Source organism: Centrocercus urophasianus, unplaced genomic scaffold (assembly GCF_019232065.1).
Source record: "Centrocercus urophasianus isolate 14NV4802_14NV808 unplaced genomic scaffold, USGS_Curo_1.0 seq_20, whole genome shotgun sequence".
Classification (NCBI taxonomy): Eukaryota; Metazoa; Chordata; class Aves; order Galliformes; family Phasianidae; genus Centrocercus; species Centrocercus urophasianus.
The window spans coordinates 211,404-230,843 of NW_024884756.1; the positions used below are offsets into that span (position 1 = coordinate 211,404).

General features: G+C 39.4%; 1 protein-coding gene across 8 annotated transcripts in view; it reads left to right on the forward strand.

The window, feature by feature from the left end:
- PCNT (pericentrin) overlaps window positions 1–19,440 on the forward strand; it is a 95,062-nt gene that overhangs the window by 10,678 nt on the left and 64,944 nt on the right. For 2 of the 8 annotated variants that reach the window (XM_042821898.1, XM_042821899.1), the window contains exons 6-18: window positions 2,872–3,036; window positions 3,269–5,752; window positions 5,836–5,928; window positions 6,155–6,331; window positions 7,309–7,564; window positions 9,362–9,420; window positions 9,616–9,790; window positions 11,640–11,776; window positions 12,291–12,402; window positions 15,818–15,859; window positions 16,568–16,832; window positions 17,117–17,204; window positions 18,532–18,748. In XM_042821898.1, coding sequence (XP_042677832.1) covers window positions 2,872–3,036; window positions 3,269–5,752; window positions 5,836–5,928; window positions 6,155–6,331; window positions 7,309–7,564; window positions 9,362–9,420; window positions 9,616–9,790; window positions 11,640–11,776; window positions 12,291–12,402; window positions 15,818–15,859; window positions 16,568–16,832; window positions 17,117–17,204; window positions 18,532–18,748 — 4,270 coding nt within the window. Of the gene's footprint in view, window positions 1–2,871; window positions 3,037–3,268; window positions 5,753–5,835; window positions 5,929–6,154; window positions 6,332–7,308; window positions 7,565–9,361; window positions 9,421–9,615; window positions 9,791–11,639; window positions 11,777–12,290; window positions 12,403–15,817; window positions 15,860–16,567; window positions 16,833–17,116; window positions 17,205–18,531; window positions 18,749–19,440 lie in introns of those variants that run through there. The other 6 variants (XM_042821902.1, XM_042821900.1, XM_042821903.1 and 3 more) reach the window with 5 other exon arrangements.

The following is a 19,440-nucleotide window of genomic DNA, read 5'->3' on the forward strand; positions in this document are numbered from 1 at the left end:
AAAAAAAAAAAAAAAAAAAAAAAAAAAAAAAAAAAAAAAAAAAAAAACAAAACCACCACATCTCAGGCTTATCACATACCTCTTAGTACAGTTTGCAGTGCAGAGGTGAAAATGATTTCAGGGCAAGGCCTGAAATGCAATGCTTTGATAGAGCCAATTCTCAGCTACAAGACACTGTTTTTCAGTCACCATTAGTTATTCATTTTTGTCAGCCATGAACAAGAGTCTTTGTGCCATGTTGTAAAAAATCAGTAGGATACCACTGCCATTTCAACATCTGCCTGTGATAGTGTGGGCCAACATAATTAAATAGGAGGCATTACTTTTGGAGTAGTCAGCATAAAATTTATAAGATAGTTAATGTATATAACTAACAAAACTTTAAAAAAAATTATTATTGAAACATAAAGGAGAGCAACAAAAACATTAAACTAGTGGGATATTTGACCTTGTTTTTGTGAAACTAATGCATCAGCCTGGTTTGATGGAAATGATTGTAATTCTTAGTGAGGTCTCAACGTGCTCATCAGAGATTTTTGATGAAATTTTATTCTTCCTGTACTTCATCCCTGAAAATGTTTGTTCACAAATGTAAGTACTGCTGAAAAGCAATACGTACATGAATAAGATGTGACTGTGAAGCAGGGCATCTCTTTCTCTGGGAAGACAGATGTTATAGAAGTCTGGTAAGGAGGCATGATCAGACAAATGTATTTGTGTTGACTGAAAGTGGAGTGGAAAATATACTGGAAATTGATCATTTTTAGAAATCTTGAAGCTCATTCTCAAATTTCTTTATCAAAATGGGAAGCATGAGTGCATATTTTTTCTCTGTTCATAGGGCTGTATGTATCTGATGTATGAAAATGCATAGTTATTTGCCATAACTTGAGTTAGTACCAATGCCAATCGCACACTGGTGTTTGGTTATTGCTGAGTAATGAGTGTGTGCCTGGGACCTGCCCAGGCTGCTCTGTGGGGAAGACTTGCCGCTGTGAAGCTGTGGGGTTAGCTGCAGAATGGGCTGACCACACTTGGTCTGTAGGCTGAGTTGGACTTACCTGTTCTAGTAGTTTTCTGTTCTTTTTGCCTTGTGGTACCCAAAACTGCACACAGTGCTCAAGGTGAGGCTGCACCAGTGCATTGTAGAGCGCAACAATCACTTTGCTTGACTGGCTACCGATGTGGTTGATGCACCTGGAATATGGGTGGCCTTCTGGGCTGACTCGGCACACTGTTGACTCACGTTTGACTGTGACTCTGAGGTTTTTTTCAGTGGAGTGTGCTCCAGCATCTAATCCTCCCAATTATGTGTGGAAAGCCAGACTTGCTCCTTCTTTTCCTGCAGAATCCAGTGACACTTGCTCTTGTTAAACTTCGCATTGTTGGATATTGCCCGGCTCTTGAATTTGTCTAGATTTCTCTGTGAGGCCTCTCCAGCGATGGAGTCACCAGCTCCTTCCAATTTAATATCATCAACAAACTTGCTCAGAACCTACATCCAAGTCATCTATGAAAGCGTTAAAGACAACTGGTCTTACAGTGGAGCCTTAGGGTACCCTGCTAGTTGCTGTCCACCAGCCTGATGTAACTCTATTTTAGTATAACTCTTTGGGCCCAATCCATTACCCAATTGCTCACTCATCACATGATATTTTTGTCTAGCTGTATGCTGGGAATTTTGTCCAGAAGGATACTGGGAGAAAACTTATTAAAAGCTATACTGAAATCCAAAAAAATAATGTCAACTGGCTTCCCTTGGTCGCACTAGATGGGTGTCCTTGTCATAAAAGGAAATAAATTTAGTGCAACAGGACCTTCTTTTCATGGGCTGATGTTGGCTGTTATCAATGACCTCATTGCCTGTCAGGTGTTTTTTCCAGTATCTCTCAGCATAATTTTTTCAAGCACTGAAGTGAACTGTCAGGTCTAAGTTTACCAGGGCCGTCTTTCTTGCCCTTTAAAATTGAAATAAGTTAGTTTTCAGTCAACTGGGACCTCTCTAGATTCCTAAGACTGTTGAAAAATAGTTAAGCAAGGACTTACGATGACATTGTCCAGCTCTCTGAGAAGCTGGGAGGAATCACTTTGGGCCCCATGGACTTGTATGCATCTATGTGGAACAGAAAATCCCACGTAAGTTCAGGGTTGGCTGGGAGTTGATCACTACTGCAGCCCCAGTCCTCCACCTCTGCCCCTGGGGTGCTAAAGCTGATGACTGATCTTGAAGAAAGAGGCAAAGAAGACATTAAACATTTCTGCTTTGTCTATGTTTGTAAGGTTACCATTCTCATCAAGTAATGACCAATCTCTGGTCCTCGTCTTGTTAATGTATTTGAAAAAACCTTTTTTATTGTCCTCCCTAGTACTGGACAGCTTCAACTCTAACTGAGCTTTGACCAGTTTGGTGATAGGTGAAGGTACTAATGCTGGCTTGAGCGTATTGATGTTTTCTTGGCTTCAGCAAAGTTTTTAGAAAAATGCATTTATTTATTTATTTATTTATTTATTTACCATTTGGTGGGAGCAAAAAAAGCCTTTACTATTCACTGTGAAATCCTTTGTAGAAAAGATTGTGTTCGTTGATTTCTTACTAAAATGTCCAGTCCACTGGAAGTCCTGTCTCATTTTGAGGGGCTTTGTAGAAGTGAATTAATTAATGTTATACTTTGCTGTGAGTATTAGTATTTCAAACACGTTATCTATTGTGTGACTTTTTAGGATTTTACTTATCCACTGAGAATGGAAGATGATACATAGAATAAATCTGTATTCAACAAATACAATACATCTTATGCGTACAGTGGGATTAGTTTAGGAGCTATTCTTATATAAACTTTCTTCTGACTGGGAGTAAACTTATGTGTTCAGGTTAATGTGATGCTGAAGAATAAAGGCTCTGGGAAGAAAGAGGTATTAGAAGCCCAGCAGCAAATGTTCTTGTTTCAGAACAATCTCCAAGAACAAAATGCACATTTGGAGATGCTGCATCAAAGAGCACAAGACCTGGAGGTACAGCTTGAATCTTCTCAAAAGGTAAAATTGTATAAAGTACCTTTACTGTTATGAGTTGTAGTTAGTAGTAGTTATGGTTCTTTTTGGAGGAAGAGCCTGCACTGAACATATAATTTGTGCATAAGGTCAATGTTACTCTGTACTTAAGGGGAAATGTTAATTGTGAAGAGACATGGAAAACATGAGACTTAAGGAACTTAAAGCATGTCAATATTTCAGTGGTAAATTTCACATGTAATATTTTATTTTTAAGAATACCAAAGATAAGGAATATCCGCTTGCCCTAATGGAAGAGGGTACGAAAGATACAATGCAACAGTTGTATGAAAGCATAGGAGAAAAAGATGACTGTATTAAAAGTCTCCAGGATCTACTGGCATCAGAAAGATTCAATTTGTCTATACTACAACATACTCTTTCTCTCCGGGACTCAGAAATAACAGAATTAAAAAACGAAATAACCTTAATCAAAATGAAAGAACAGCAACATATTGAAGAACTGAAAATGAATCATGAAAAGGATGTTTGCAGACAATTGGAGCACTTGAAAGCTAACCTGGAGAAATGTCATAGAAAAGAAATTGCAGAAGCCAAGCAGATATATGAAGAAGAAATGATTTTAAAACATAAAAGTGAACTTGAACAGTTAAGGAAAGAACTTTCTGCTCTGAATTCTGAAGAACACATTCAGAATTTAAATAGAATAATAACTAACTTAAATAATAGTCTTTATGAATCTGAAATTAGTAAAGAAAATTTGAGAAAGGAACTTGAAGAACAGCAGGAAAACTTCCAGAGAGAAAAAACTGAGGTTGAGATTCAATACAAAGTTTTAATTAGCGATCTTAAGTCTCAACTTTCAAAGGCAGAAGTGCAGGTCAAAGAAGCCCAGCAATATGAGCAGGAAAAACAGCACTTGAATGAAGGGATTCAGAAACTGAATTATTTCATCCATGAATTAAATAAAAAGCGACTTTTTGAGGCTGAAGAAAGTAAAGATGCAAAGCAAAAGCATGATGAAGAGACTGTCTCCAATAAAAACCTAAGGGAAACACAAACTGTACCAGATATACTGGAGTTGCAGACAGTGAAGCTTGAGGAGATGTTGAATGAACCACGCCGATTTAGAGAACAGCTAGATCCTGACAAACTAGATTTCCAGTGTCAACCAACAGTAGATTCATTAAGGGATGAATCAGAAGAAATTGTGTGTTCAAAGATCAGAGAGCATAATAAAAGTAGTGGAGATCACTTGTCTGAAGAACCGTTGCCAGAACTAGGATTTTTCACTACTGATGAAGAGATACTATCAAAATATCTTGTCTTCACAGAGAGACCAGAGCAGTCATATGTGTCAGGCTGTTCTGAAGGTTATACCACTGAAGAAGATAAATGCAGTAGGATTGGGATAAACAGTAGTGTCCTTTCAGATCCCAGCACAGATTTTAAACCTCCTAAACTAAACTTTGACCTTGATGAAAAATCATGCATTGGCAGTTTGACTAAAGAGACATTTGAAGAGACCAAGGTGGAAGCAGAGGCCTTCATTTCACTTTTGTCAGATGGCTCCCAACTGCAATGCAAAATAAGTGACTATGGTGATGTAAAGGATGATGAGAGAGCTTGTGTAGTAGAGAGATGTGTGAAGCTAACTGAGCAGCTCTGCAAAAAAGAGTCAGCCTTGAAGAAATCTCATCAGGAGACCCAAGAAGCTGTTGAAAAATGGAAGAAAACGATAGCTGAGCTCTGTGAAATTAATGTGGAACTGAATAAGGAACGTGAAGCACGGCTATGTTGTGAAGAACAACTTCTTCAGAAAACAGAGAGGGAGAAAGAACTTGAGAACAAAATAAACCTCCTAGTAAAGCAACAGAATGAGGATGGAAGCCAATCTTACTGTGTTACAGAACATTTAGCAGAAGTGTCTAAATCCTCTGCCTGGCAACAAATGATAAAAGACCTCCAGGAGGAAAAAGAAATGTTGATGGTGCAGCTGCGAACTCAGGAGCAGTTAGTGAAGGAAGTTCAAGAGCAGAAAATAGCTTCTGATTCTGTAACGAGTGAAGTACAGACTCTTTTTGGACGTCAGTTGGCTGCTTTGCAAAGTCAGAGGGATCGAATGCAGAACCAGCTTGATGCTCAGAAGGCTAAAAACCAGAGAGTAACGGAGTTACTTGGTCAGAAAACCATACTGGAAGAGACAATGCTAAAAGAACAGGAGTTGCTCAAAGCAGAAATCAGTAACAAAGAGCAAGACTTAGCACTCTTGGTGAAGGAGAAAACAGCATTAGGAGAGAGATTATCCATCATGGAGAAGGATCTAATAAAAGCAGAGAAAGCATTAGCAGCAAATGCTAGCATCATAGCAGATCTTGAGAAAAACATACATGAAGTTAATACTGAAGTGCAAAACATCAAAGAAGCACAGGAGTGTGAAAGACTAAGATATGAGGATAGGTTGAACTTCAACAACATGGAAATTAGTAAACTTCATGCTGAAATAAAGGCAAAAAGTACTGAATACAGTGAGAAAGAAAGCCAACTGATTGAAGAAATAGCTCATTTGAAGAAGGTTCATTTGGAGCTTGAAAATTACTTGCGGGAATCCTTTCAGTCTGTACAAGATGCAAAGAAGGCACAGTCTGAGATGATGAATTATTATAAGGAGGAAATTGTTAAAATGGAGACTCAGCACCTTGCAGAATTAACTAAGCTGAGTTTGACACACAAGAAGGAGGTAGGCAACACCAGTAGTGGCAGGTTTTGGATTTTTGAATACTTAAAAGTAGTCATTGCAAATGTTTGTATCCCTGTTTTTAGATAGAAGAATTAAATGCTGAAGTAAAAGATAAAGTTGAAAAGCAAAAGAAGTTGGAGGAAGAAAGAGTAGAACAGCTTGCTTTAGTAAAAAAGGTAAATAGTGCAATCAAGTTTACTTCAGAAAAATAAATATATTCTGCATTGTTTGTCACCTAAGCAAGATAAATGTTCTGGAGATGGAAAAAGCTATCAATTGTTTTCTTCTATTTTGTCTTTGATTTGGGACTGGGGGAAAGGAGAATTTTCAATCAGTAACTTTATAGTGGGGGCTAACCAGCACTGTTATGAAGAAAGCCCTTTATCTGAGCATTCTGTGCAGGTACATGAACGAGAGCATGACCGTGAAATTTCTGAACTTATTACTAAACATAAAGAGGAAATGGAGGAGCTCCGTGCTGAACTTAATGAAGAAAAGCTACAGCTGTTGGATGAACTTCAGCAGCAAATGGCAGCCACGCACAAAGCAGAGATTGAGCGTGCCCAGCTCCAGTCACAGGTAAAATAAATGAATACAGCAATTACTGTATTCATTGTGAAGAGAAGGGTCTGCAATTTTTGTCCATACTAGGCATGCTATTTCAAATAATGTTTAATTGAGTGACAGATATTTCCTTGGTGGGTGATAATAGGTTTTTTCTGCAGGAGCTCTTCAGAGTCATTCTCTGTGGTTGTATTTTAACATTAATTTCAAAGGAAACTGAATTTGATTTTTATTTTCTTTATAAGTTTAATAAATAAATGTATACATTTTAAAACCCCAACATTTTAGTTATCCTGCTAATTACATTTGTTGAATAATTGCTTTTGTGCAAAATTGAAACTTGCAAACCTGACTTCCTTCTAAGTATTTACTGTTTAGTTTTGTTTTTTTTTTTTTTTAACACTTGTAAATGTAAAGTGGAAAGACTAGGTCTAGTTGTCTAAATTTGACTAGGTCTAGTTGTCAAAACTTGACTAGGTCTAAATGTAAGATGCTGGTGTACTGTTTAGGTTATTTAGGAATTACAAATTTTCAGGCAGTATGTTTTGGCTGCCAGTTTTAATTGATGGATATTCACTATTTTAGTTGAATTTAGTTTCCACATTTCCAATACCACGTTAGAACCTTGCTATGTACCGTGTTATAAACAGTAACAAGAGAATTTCTGTAATACTCAATGAAGGAATGGGATGTACATGTGCTCTGTTCCAAAGACTACGAGAATGGACAGATAGAAGGTATTTTGTTAGAGTTGCAGTTAAGAGGCAGATAAGGAAAACTTACTTTGCACTGAAAATTGTTGGTAAATCTCACTGTTGCAGAAGTCAGTTCTGTCTCTGCCACGACGAAACACTTTTCAGGTACAGAAAAGCAAAACTTAGAGGTGCTAACAGTTGAAAGCAATTCAAACTGAAACTGATGATGGGGGGGAGGAAAAAGTGAACACCTGCTGTTGGAGGAGACGCTAAAATGTTTTTTCTTCTCCATTACAGACGCTTCACAGCCTTGAATTGGAAGCATTACGCCTAAGTTTAAATAACTTGCACACCTCCCAGCTTGAGCTTACTCAGTCTAACTTGAGAAAAGAAAAGGAAATTGCACTTGTGGAACTACGGGAGATGCTTAATGATAAGCGTGCTCAGGAGATAGCAATTCTACAAAGCCGCCATCAGCTGGAGGGGGAGAAAATTAAAGAACGTTGTTTGAAGGAAAAAGAAGACCTAACGTCAAAGTATCAGCAAGAATTAGGTATTAAATTTGGGAATAACAGGCGAGATATTGAAATTCAGTCAGTATTATTCTGCCTTCAGGGGTTTCCATCGTGATGTAGATTCGGCCTTATGATTGAAGGCTGATATTGCCTAGAATAGGTATAGTGGGTAGACTTGCGCGTGCAGGATTAAACTTTGAAGTGCAAAAATAAAGTTATCCAGACCTAATCTTAACTCTTCTTCAACTATGTGCATGTTCTGCAGTTCTGTCTGTAAAACAGCAGTATATAGAGCTAGTTGCTTTCAGGAAGCGTTAGACAGGGCTGTCCCAAATAATTTACTTGGTGCAAAGAGTAGAGCTCTTATCTGTGTTTCTTAAGGGTTTTTATTGCCCTAAGTCAGCACTGACTACTGGTGTGTTTCTGACAAGATGTGTAAAAACTTACTGCCTTGCCCACTTGTTGGTTTCAAAAGTAAGAGAAAGGACTTGGAAAGGATCTGAAAGACTCAGTGTGAACTTGTACCAGATGTTCTGTGTGAGAACCAGGAGGAAAGCCACAGCTGTCAATACTGAAGCCCTGCTGATGGCTCTGTGCCCATTTTGGGGGTATTTACCCCTTTTCAGATCAGAGAACCATTTCTGAACAATATGGCAGGGCTTAAGGAACTTCTGGAGAAAGGTGAGGTCTGCAGCAATTCACTGAAGAACTTGTAGGAAACTTTTCTTTAGTTCTCCTTTCCTGAGAGGAAGAAATATTTTTGGTGGCTTTTTGACCCAAGAACAGAAGAGCATAAGTAATATAAAGAACTGCTGGGTTAATGGGGTTTTGGAGTACAAGGGGGTCTGAGCAAAGTTCTCTGAATCAGTGCTGTTTATCTGCATTTTGGCACTGTAAGTTGAACATAACCACTTAGAAATGCTTGAATACAAGGACCTGAAGAGGATCTAAAATCAGATGATGCAGGAGAAATGTGAGCATTGTAGATGCTGTTATCTGGAAGGATAGAGGAAATTTTCAGGGAAGTGGTGATTGAACATGACCCTAACTCCTGTGAGAACTCATACATTCTTATCTTGTAGATGAAATTTTATCTTACATCTGACCGTTGGCTGGGTAGTTGATAGTACCTCAGTCTCTGGAGTCTCATTTCCCACTGAGAAACTTGAAGTGATGTTTAAAGCTAAGGCAACAGCACTTGGAAGAAAAGAAAGTTTTCTGGTGTTCTCATGGCCCTGCAGAGGTGCTGAGTCAGAACTTACAAGGAAACAAGGAATGAACTGGGAAGCTGTCAGTGAAAATGAAGCACATAATAGTATCTGTCTTCTGCTCTGTTTCCCATGCGTTTTTAGAAGACATTTGAAAAAAGTTTCCCACTTGCTGTTGTCTGCTGCTCTTTTGCTATGTCTCTGGCAACAAAGATGATTGTATCTCTTATGTGTTATGCAGTGAAATACTGCTGCCTAAAATGACAGTGATGGGCATTTGAATTTCCAAGTGTGGAAAAAGGAGGGTAGTTTATGTACTTCTTTAAAGTGTCATACTGTCTCTGTGGGCTTAGTTGGACATTCCTTTACTAATTAAGCTGTCCTTAGCCTCCAGGCTTTTCTTAGCAGTTACAACTGCTAGATAATTATCACTTTCTAAAATGAAAGGGAATTACTGGGGTATAACATAACAATAGGATTAGATAGGCATGCAGCAGCATAACGTGCAAGGATCTACCTATTCAAGCTCCAAGTGTGATGTTGAAAATGTTCATCTATATTTCTACTTGTCATTTAAACATAATATTGTATATACATTTATTAATAATAAGGATTTTTATTTCACAGTTGATCAAAGAAAGAAAATAGAACTGGAAATGGAAGAGAAACATATTCAGACGCTAGAGGTACAAATTTTGTTCTTCATAGAGGGAGGAAAAAGAACAATTTCCTTTAATGAACCAGAGCTGGAAGAAGTCCCATGTCCACTACGTGTTTGTTGTAGTGGACAAATAAATGGAATATAAAGGGGAAAAAAATTCCCAGACACCTGATATTTGCTAAATGTTTGCTTTAATAACGCACATATCTTTTTGTCTTAGACTCTTAAAAGAGACTGGGAGTTGGAGTCTGAGATGCGTTTAAAATACACGTGTGAGGAGCTGTCTAAAAAACATCATGCTGAAATAGCAGAGCTGCAGAAAACTCTGGAAATGGAATTAGAAAAAGTCAAAGCAGAGCTGGGACTTCTTTCTCTTGAGAAGGAACAATCTGAAAGTAGGTGCTATGATCTGAAAAGCAGGTTTCTTTATCCAGCAGTAGCAAAGCTATCCATATAAAAAAGCAAATACAAAACATATCCTTGTACAAGAATGAGGTTGATGGCATGAGACTGTTGAAAACAGGAACTAAGTGAGAAATGTTTTTAAAACTCACATAACTGCATTGAATTTTAACTTGCACTAGACAGGTGTTTTTCTTTGAAAGTATTAAAGGTGTTTTGCTGACAGATTAAAGCCAGCTTTAGGCTAATCAAGATTTCTGTTCATATTCATGGAAACTTCTTCAAACTAAAACATGCACCTTCAGATTCTTGTTACAAGAATCTTATACAAGTTACAACTTGATGGAATGACATCTTGTTTAAGTACTGTTCTGTAAGTGACTTTTAAGACTAGCGTAATTGGAGTTTTTATTATCTTTAAAAGTAATTTAATGATGAACACCTAACCAGATACATCCTCTGCTGACGTGCAGATAGAAGATAGAACTGTGAAGAGCTTGGATAGGGATTGAAAATTTGATGCATTTACTGGAATTGTGATTTACTTGCCCTTATTGCCAGTAACTGCATGAGAAGGATCCACGAGATAAGTATGCTGTGAAGAGAGAGATCTCGTCAGGTAGTTGAGCCTCCAAGACTCTATGTCAGCGAGAGATGTGGGAAACATTTTCCTCAAACGAATGAGAATACTGCGCTGCCGCTGCTGAATTCTGATGCCACCTGGCAAGCAGCAGGACCAAGTTTGAGAAGTGAAGGGTGGCCTTCTTATGTGCCATAGGCCTGGTGCTTTCACTGTGTTTGAATGGCCTTTGGCTGCTATGAGGACATATTTCTACAAATGGCTTGTTCTCCCCTGCCTGCACTGGCTTTACCAGGTTTCCATGAACCCTGTAAAGTTTGCCTGTAAAGTTTGTTCTGTGAGGGTAGTGTGAATCTCTTGCAGAACACCATGGCTGAAAAACAATCAGTTTACTGCAGGTGTTTTCTGACAGAAAACAATCAGTTTACTGCAGGTGTTTTCTGACAGACCAAGATTTGTTGACTGAATGAAGTAATTGCAAGTTTAGGGTTTAGAGGTAAGTTTACAGGGTTCAGAGAGTGCTCAGCACTGAGGCATGGCACAAGTCTCTCCAGTCCTTCCAAGTCACCTCTTTCATTTCTCGCTACTGGCTGTAGTTGTAGGAGAAATTCTGTGTTTGTAGGCCATGCAGAAATGTTTGATTCCCTTAAGAAAATGTGCTTCTAGTTCAGAACACTTCTTGTGTATGCAGAGAGCAGGTATTCATCTCTCTGGCATTACTGTTTGGTTACTTCTTGGCTAAGAGTGTGTTATATAGACGTATGGGAACTGCTCAGTCACGGCCTGAAGCTCTGATTGATCACCTGAGGCGAGCACTGGTGAAGGCAATTCACCTTGCCGCTGGGGGGGAGGTGGAGCCTGGCTCCTCTGGGAGCTCTCTCCTAGACCCATTGAAGAGCTGACTGCCAATGGGGAAGGATCTCTTCTGGAGATCCCTCCTCTGGAGTTTTGCAGCCTGGGATGTGGGTAAGCGTTCTATCTATTCTCTTTTTGTATATTCTGCTTTGCCAAGCTCTCTTGTTTATTTCATGATTATAACATCTTTATATTCATTGACTATACATTAGAGAACTGTGGTAGCACTGTAGTAATCTGAAAGTAGTGAGACCTCTATGAAAAGGCTTTTATTGTTGTGAATCCTACAGGAAATGTAAGCCAGCATAGTGGTCTGAATACATGCTATTCCTATTTTAGTCACACAGGTACAGGTTGTTACTTGTTAGCTAGGATGATGGTGTAACAAAACTCATTTTCAATTTTAGAGAAATGTGTAGATTTGGAGAAGCAGCACCAGTTAGCAATCACAGCGTTAACTAAACAACTGGAGGCTGAACATAACCAACTCCTGGAAAATATGAAGACAGAAAGCCAAGAAAAAGAACAGAATCTACAGAAGGAGGTAAAGATGATTTTTTGCATTGACTAATTGATCACTATGTGTGCAGATCATATACTCGTGTTATTATTTCGGTAACTGTGTTTAGGGGTTTAAATAAAAAAAGCCCTGAAGCACATACATAAAGTAGGTGCATACTCTGGGACCTTCTATAGCAATTAATAATGATTTGAATGCAACTGCTGTTCTGCAGTTTGGTGCCATTCCTTCCTCTGTATTAAGGATTGGCACTTTAATATAGGTGATGTTCTTGATTTTTCTGAGATTTGTGTTTCTTGCTACTTGATTCTTGCTAGCAGTGTTAACTGTGGCATCAGAATGGAGCAAATCCCTTTTTAAAGTACATCTAATAGGTAAGCACTACTCAGTATCTCAGGTATCCTGGGTCAGGATATGAATGTTTTGATATCACTGATGTTTCCACCTTGTTCTGATATAACTGTATGTGTTGCATGTAAAGTAAGGAATCAGAAAAAAAAAAAAGTTTCTAATGAAATATTGTTATTAAATTCCATAGCTGGAAAAACTTCAGATCATGCATGAAGAATTCAAGACTCGATCACAAGAAGAAGTCAGGCAGCTTTGGTCTCAACTTGGCAGTACCCGAGCAAATCGGCAGGAGTTAAGTGGTATGCTCAAAACTTAGGCATTTTATTTTGTTTCATCTTGGTCATGTGGTTGGTGTGAAAGGAGTTTAATTGTGTACCAGAAATGCACTGCTAGGTCACTGATACGTGAAGTACATCACGCCCTAGTGATTGGTGTGTGATGAGTTTGTGAAGTGAAAGGTGAGTCAGTGTTTGATGTCTAGTTGGTTCTAGTTGCATGTCAAAAAATGTGGTGTGGCTCACTTGTTTTCCATTCCTTTCTCTGCTCCAGCCTGCATAGTATAAATATCTGTAGTGAAAGACAAACGACTTCATTGCCACTTCAAATAAATGTCATGTAGTTAAAGATGGAGAAAATCCTGGTCAGTGAACTAACACGCTACTTTTTGAATTCAGTACATGATTATAACTTCAACTGAGAAAACTGTTTATTTTTAAGATCACCATGTCGAATCATAGAATTGTAGAATTGCTCAGGTTGGAAAAGACCATAAGGATAATTGGATTCAACCACAACCTAACCATACTACCCTAACAACACCCTGCTAAATCATAGAATCGTAGAGGTTGGAAGGGTCCTCCAGAGAGAGTCCAACCCCCCTGCCAAAGCAGGTTCCTTACACTGGGTCGCACAAGTAGATGTCCAGGCTGGACTTGAATGTCTCCAGAGAAGGAGACTCCACAGCCTCCCTGGGCAGCCTGTTCCAGCGCTCCGTCACCTCACCTAAAGAAGTTCTTGCGCATGTTTGTGCGGAACTTCCTATGCTGCAGTTTCCGGCCGTTTCCCCTTGTCCTGTCTCCATTCACCACTGAAAAGAGTCCGGCCTCGTCATTCTGCCCCCCACACCTTAGATATTTATAGACTTGAATCAGGTCCCCTCTCAGTCTTCTTTTCTCAAGGCTGAACAGACCCAGTTCACTCAGCCTTTCCTCATAGGAAAGATGCTCCAGGCCCCTCACCATCTTTATGGCCCTCCGCTGGACTCTTTCCAAGAGATCCCTGTCTGTTTTGTACTGGGGAGCCCAGCAGTGCTCCAGATGAAGCCTTACCAGGGCAGAATAGAGGGGGAGGATCACCTCCCTCGACCTGCTGGCCACGCTCTTTTTTAATGCACCCCAGATTGCCATTGGCCCTCTTGGCCACAAGGGCACACTGCTGGCTTATGGCAACCTGTCATCCACCAGGACACCCAGGTCCCTCTCTGCAGAGCTCCTCTCCAGCAGCTCATCCCCCAGCCTGTACTGCTGCATGCAATTATTCCTCTCCAGATGCAAGACTCTACACGTGCTTTTGTTAAACCTCATCCGGTTTCTTGCTGCCCAGCTCTCCAGCCTGTCCAGGTCTCGCTGAGCCTGAGGCCTTCAGGCATGTCAGCCAATCCTCCCAACTTCATATCATCAGCAAACTTGCTGAGGGTGGCCACCACCCCCTCATCAAGGTCATTGATGAAGATGTTGAACAAGACCGGACCCAGCACAGACCCCTGGGGGACACCGCTGGTTACAGGCTTCCAACCAGACTCTGCACCGCCAACGATGACCCTCATGTCCCTGAGCACCACATCCAGATGTTTGTTAAACACATCCAGGAATGGTTCAAATACCTTCATGGGGAGCCTATTCCAGTGCTTAACCACCCCTTCTGTAAAGAAGTTCTTCCTGATATCCAACCTAAACGTCCCCTGGTGCAACTTGAGGCCATTTCCCCTTGTCCTGTCACCAGTAAGAAGAGACCAACTCCACTCTCACTGCAGGCACCTTTCAGGTATTTGAAGAGAGCGATAAGGTCTCCCCTCAGCCTCCTGTTCCCCAGACTAAACAGCCCCAGTTCCTACAGTCTTTCCTCATAGGCCATATTCTCCAAGTCCTTCCCCAGCCCTGTTGCCCTTCTTTGGACTTGCTCCAGCACCTTCAGGTCTTTTCTGTACTGAGGTGCCCAAAACTGAACACAGTACTTGAGGTGAGGCCTCACCAGTGCTGAGTACATGGGCAGGATGACTTCCCCAGTCCTGCTCACCATACCATTACTGATCCAAGCCAGGATGCCATTGGCCTTCTTGGCCACCTGGGTACTCTGCTGGCTCACATTCAGCAGACTGTCCATAAGCACAACAAGGTCCCTTTCCATCAGGCAGCTTTCCAGCCACTCCTCCCTGAGCTGTAGGGTTGCCTGGGGTTGCTGTGACCAAAATTCAGGACCTGACACTTGGCCCTATTGAAACTCATACAGTTAACCTTGGCCCATCAATCCAATCTGTCCAGGTCCCTCTGTTAGTGCCTTTCTCCCCTCAGGCGGATCATCACTCCCTCCCAACTTGGTGTCGTCTGCAAACTTACTGATGGTGCACTCAATCCCCTTGTCAAGATCATTAATAAATATGCTAAATAGAAGTGGCTCCAGTACTGGGGCCTGGGGGACATCGCTCGTGAGTGGGCACCAACTGGATTTAACTCCACTGACACAGCTCTTTGGGGCTGGCCATCCAGTGTTTCACCCAGTGGAGTGTGTGCCCATCCAAATGACTTCAAGAGATTTGTTGTTAGCTGTGAGGATTTTTTCTTTTATTTGGTGATAGGCTACTTTATTTTAAAAGAGAAAGGCAGAAATATTTCAAAACTGTGTGATCCTGTTTAATCTCCTTTTTTTTCTTTTTGAAATGTGGTGTGAATTTTATGTATCTTAAGATTTCTGATGTAAATTATTGCACTTACAAAGACAACTTCACAGCGCAGAAGTTGGAATTGACATTTTTTGCTTGAAAAATAGAAGAATAAATAGTAGATATATAGTAGAATAGTAGAATATAACTCACTCGTATGTGTACAGCAAATATATTATATACAATAAATATATAATAAATGAAGGTGTAATTTTTAAGAATTAAAATAAGCAGCGTGATTTTAACCTTGACTCTGTATGTTGCCTTTGGTAGATTGTAACATTAGATGGTATTCTTATACTGGGTTGGTCTAAACATATTATATTGCCATTTGTTTTAAGCATAATTTTCTGGGCTAGCTGGAGTTGTAAGTACCTCATCACCGGAGGTGTTCAATACCAGATCGGGTGGGGCCCTGGGCAGCATGATCTGGTTGCAGCACTGCTGGTTGGCAGCCATGCCCATAGCAGGGGTTGGAGCTAGATGATCTTTGAGGTCCCTTCCAATCAAGTTGTTCTACGATTCTATGAAAATTTCAGAATTTTTTAGCTATTGTAACTGTAAGCTTTTGAAGTATAATTGGATTTTGTGAAGGTGTTTTTTTTTTTTTTTTTCTGTCATTTGTTCATACCACTCCAGAGAATTTTCTTGAATTCTTGAATATCCCATCTCTGTAGTCCTAATCTTTATTAACTCTTCAAATGACATTCCATGTGACTAATCACTGACATTAGTGTTGCTTGTACCCTTTCTGTTTCTCCTTCGTGTTACTTGAGGTGGTGAGTCAGTCTGGTCGAGGATGGAAACTCGTGTTCCAGGTGAGGATCTCTCCTTGTATGAGGGGTTCTTAATGGTGTTTGGTTTTTCACTGCTTCTCTCCACTGAAGTCATATGGTGTGACAATGCATTTGAACTGGTTTGAGGACTTACTGTGGTGGATCCAAAGCATAGCAGCTGGACAATTGGATCACTGCTCAGATTTAAAAATGACCTTTCACCAAAGGTGGAAGTTATTAGATGTTTTCCTCTGTTAATTTCATACTGGTAGATGTTGCTGATTAGGCAAAACCTACCTATGCAGTATTGGGTTTCCCTTGTCTGTGCTGTTAGTGTTCTCATTAATCCTGGCTTGTCACTTGATTCCTCTGATCCTTGTACATAACAACTACTGCCTTAAGCAGATGTAAGCAGTGCACTTAATGCTCTTACTCCTTGTTTGTGTGTTTGCTGTGAAAAATTTCACTCCAAGTATGTGTTGCATTTTTTCCTTTTTTTCCTTCATGAAATGCAGTTCTATCTTCAGTTGATCTGTGTAGATTCATAAAACCTTAAGTCACCATCACCTACAAAGTTAAGCCATCTGGAGAACTGTTTTTTCTTACACTTTTTGTCCTTTTCCTACCTTGGCTTCTGCCTATTGCTTGTGGAATAACATTTTACAATTATCTCAACAAGTAAGATATGGCTGATTTTCATTTGTAGTTGTACTCTCTTGAGTTCTCATGCTGTTTTTATTTCCATTCCAGAGCTGAAAGAGCAGCTCATGGCTCGTGCATCACAGGTGGAAGAAATGGAGCATTTAAAGCAAAAATTTGAAGAGCAGCGTCAGCGAACAAAAAGTGAGCATGAGGCTGAATTAGAACAACTGAGAATCTACTTTGAAAGAAAGTTAAGAGTCGCTGAGGAAAACTACAGAGAAGAATTGACTTTGCTGCATCAGAGACTGCAAGAACTGAAAGAATATTCAGTATCTGAGGTTGATGTGAGCCATAATCAAGTAGGGAATATCAGGTATCTCTTTTTTCTTTTTGTCTTGTGTTCTAATGTGGAGTGTTTCCATTTGTTTGTCTAAAAGGTGCTGTTAGCCTGTAAATATCTTGGGGTGGGGCACTGGGGGATTTAGATTAGTCAGATACCTAGCAATGGAAGTAATGAACGTGGAGGATACTTTCCTATGTAGCTATTACAGTGGCTCTATGCCTGCTTTTCATACCATATGGTAAGTCAGTACATTTAACCTATTCCGTGATGCATGGTATAGTCTTGAACTTTAAAACACTTTTTCTCTTCCTCAGTTCTTCTGTCACAGTTTTTGGAGAGGTTGAGAAAGAGAGAAAAGACTTTTTCCTTGATCAACTGAATCAACAGCTGGAGCAACATAAGGTAGGATTTTGGAGATATTGAGATACACACAACTTATATGAAAATTGATGTCTGATTCCCAGCTCTTAGCAAAGGGTTAGTTGTATTTGTGATGTTTGTTTTGACCTGATTATTTTTGTTAGGTATTTGTAGGTTATTACTTTCAAATAATCCATAGGATATTGTGTCCCATATCTAAAATGGAGCAAGCTCTTACTAATTTCTTCCACGCAAGTGGGGATTTTGCAACATTTCTTTTCTCTATATATTCTGTAGCAATTGTGCCTCTTACTGCTGTCTGTTCTAAGTGGCTACACTAATTTGGTCTCTCCTCTGTATTTTCATATACCTTTTTATGATTTTAACATACTGACTTTTTAGATAGATTTATTTGAAGTTGACTTATAGTCAAGAGGAATTTTCCTATTTTGGTTTTAGGTTTTTATTTTTTTTAAATTAGCTATAAAAATAATTTTCTTTAATGACAGGATGACAAGCAGGCAAGACATAGACAAGACAGCGTGAACTCAATTTCATTGGTAAACAACACCAAAAAAAAAGACGGGTATAAAATAAATGAGAAAAGAATGTATCGTGGTTTTTTTTTTATTATTTTTTTATTTTTTATTGCTCCAGATTGTTTCCGACTAAATATGAAACTGCATTCATAGGTCATGATCTCTAATTTATCTAAAGCTTGGAAGACATCTGTGGCTTCCCAGGAAAAAAGAAAAAGGGAACTTAAAAACAGGGGGCTGACTGACTTTTTGTAGAGTCTGATAGTGACATGAAAAGGAGAAAGGTTTTAAAGTCAAAGGGGAAATGTGGTTTAGATGTCAGGGGGAACTTTTTACTTGGAGAGTGGTGAGGCTGCCCAGAGAAGCTGTGGGTGTTCTCTTGAGGTGTTCAAGGCCAGGCTGGATGAGGTCCTCGGCAATCTGATCTGGTGTGTGGAAACCCTGCCTATGGCAGGGAGATTGAAACTAGATGATCTTTAAAGCCCGTTCCATCCCCTTTCATATAGAGGAGGAGTCTTTATAGTCTTGAGAATTGATGGTTTCTCCACCTAGATGCTTGTGGGACTTTCCTCTCTATTATATCTTCAGACAATTCCTGAAATTCTGCTCTGTCCTGTGACATGATTCCAGATTGTGTATGCCTTGAGTGGCTCTGCCACTGTACTTAATAGAGTGGCAGGAAAAGAGAAGAATTAGGGCTTTTGTAAGCCAAGTATATAAATGTCAAGCACACACTTCTCAGTGGAGTTAATTTTGTATTCTCTCTTAGAAGAATCTCATCATGATTTCCTCAAAGGTGAAGATGTCTTTTTAATTCATTTCTTATGCAGGAAGAAATTGCCTGTTTGCAAGGGCAACTTAAGGAAGATCACAGACACGAACTAGATTCCTTAAAGTCTTCCCTTGCACTTCAATATAAAGGGGACCTACTGAAAATGAAGATGGACCTCTCAGACAAGTATATAGTAGAAATAGAGGAAATGAAAAGAAAGCATTGTTTAGAACTTGAGCAGCTCCGTGCCAGACTTTCAGAAGAACATATCAAAGGTAAGATAAACTTACAGATTGGAAGTAAAACGGCAAGCTGATTGTGTGGATAGCACCTTTAAAAAAAAAAAATATTTAAAGGTTACCTGATGAAATCGTTAATTTTTTGTTACTTTACTTTACAGAAAACACTTAAAAACACCAGTGTTAATCACTGGTATTGAGCACTTTGCTTTTTGACTCTTATGGGGATGTTGAGTTGCTTTTCTAAAGATTTGATGACCTGACGGTGGTTATTCTGTAGTAAAACTTACTGCAACTGAGGAACAGGAGTTAATCACATTCCATTCTTGATGCATGGGACACCAGTGTCAATTCCTGAATTAACACTAAAAATTGCAGAGAAAGATTTTATCAGGCATGTTTAATCACTGTCATATCTGGATGAAGTAGGTCATTTCTCAGTCCTTTCCACAGAGTATAAACGTCGTTTTGTGGACTTCATAGCATTCTGTTCAAATGACTTCAATATCTTTTTCCTTCTGTGTTTTCCGCTGGTTGTTGTATATATGCTGGTATGAATTTTTTGAACAAAGAAGGAAGTATTTGCAGGGAACAGGTTTTGTGATAGGTAGCTATTGCTATAGAACTCAGGATAAAATTCCTTTTGCGGCTAAACTTAATGAGACTTTATACTGGTCAATTTTGTGTAATTTCTTAACAGTTACTCTTTTCCTTGACAAATGCTTTCT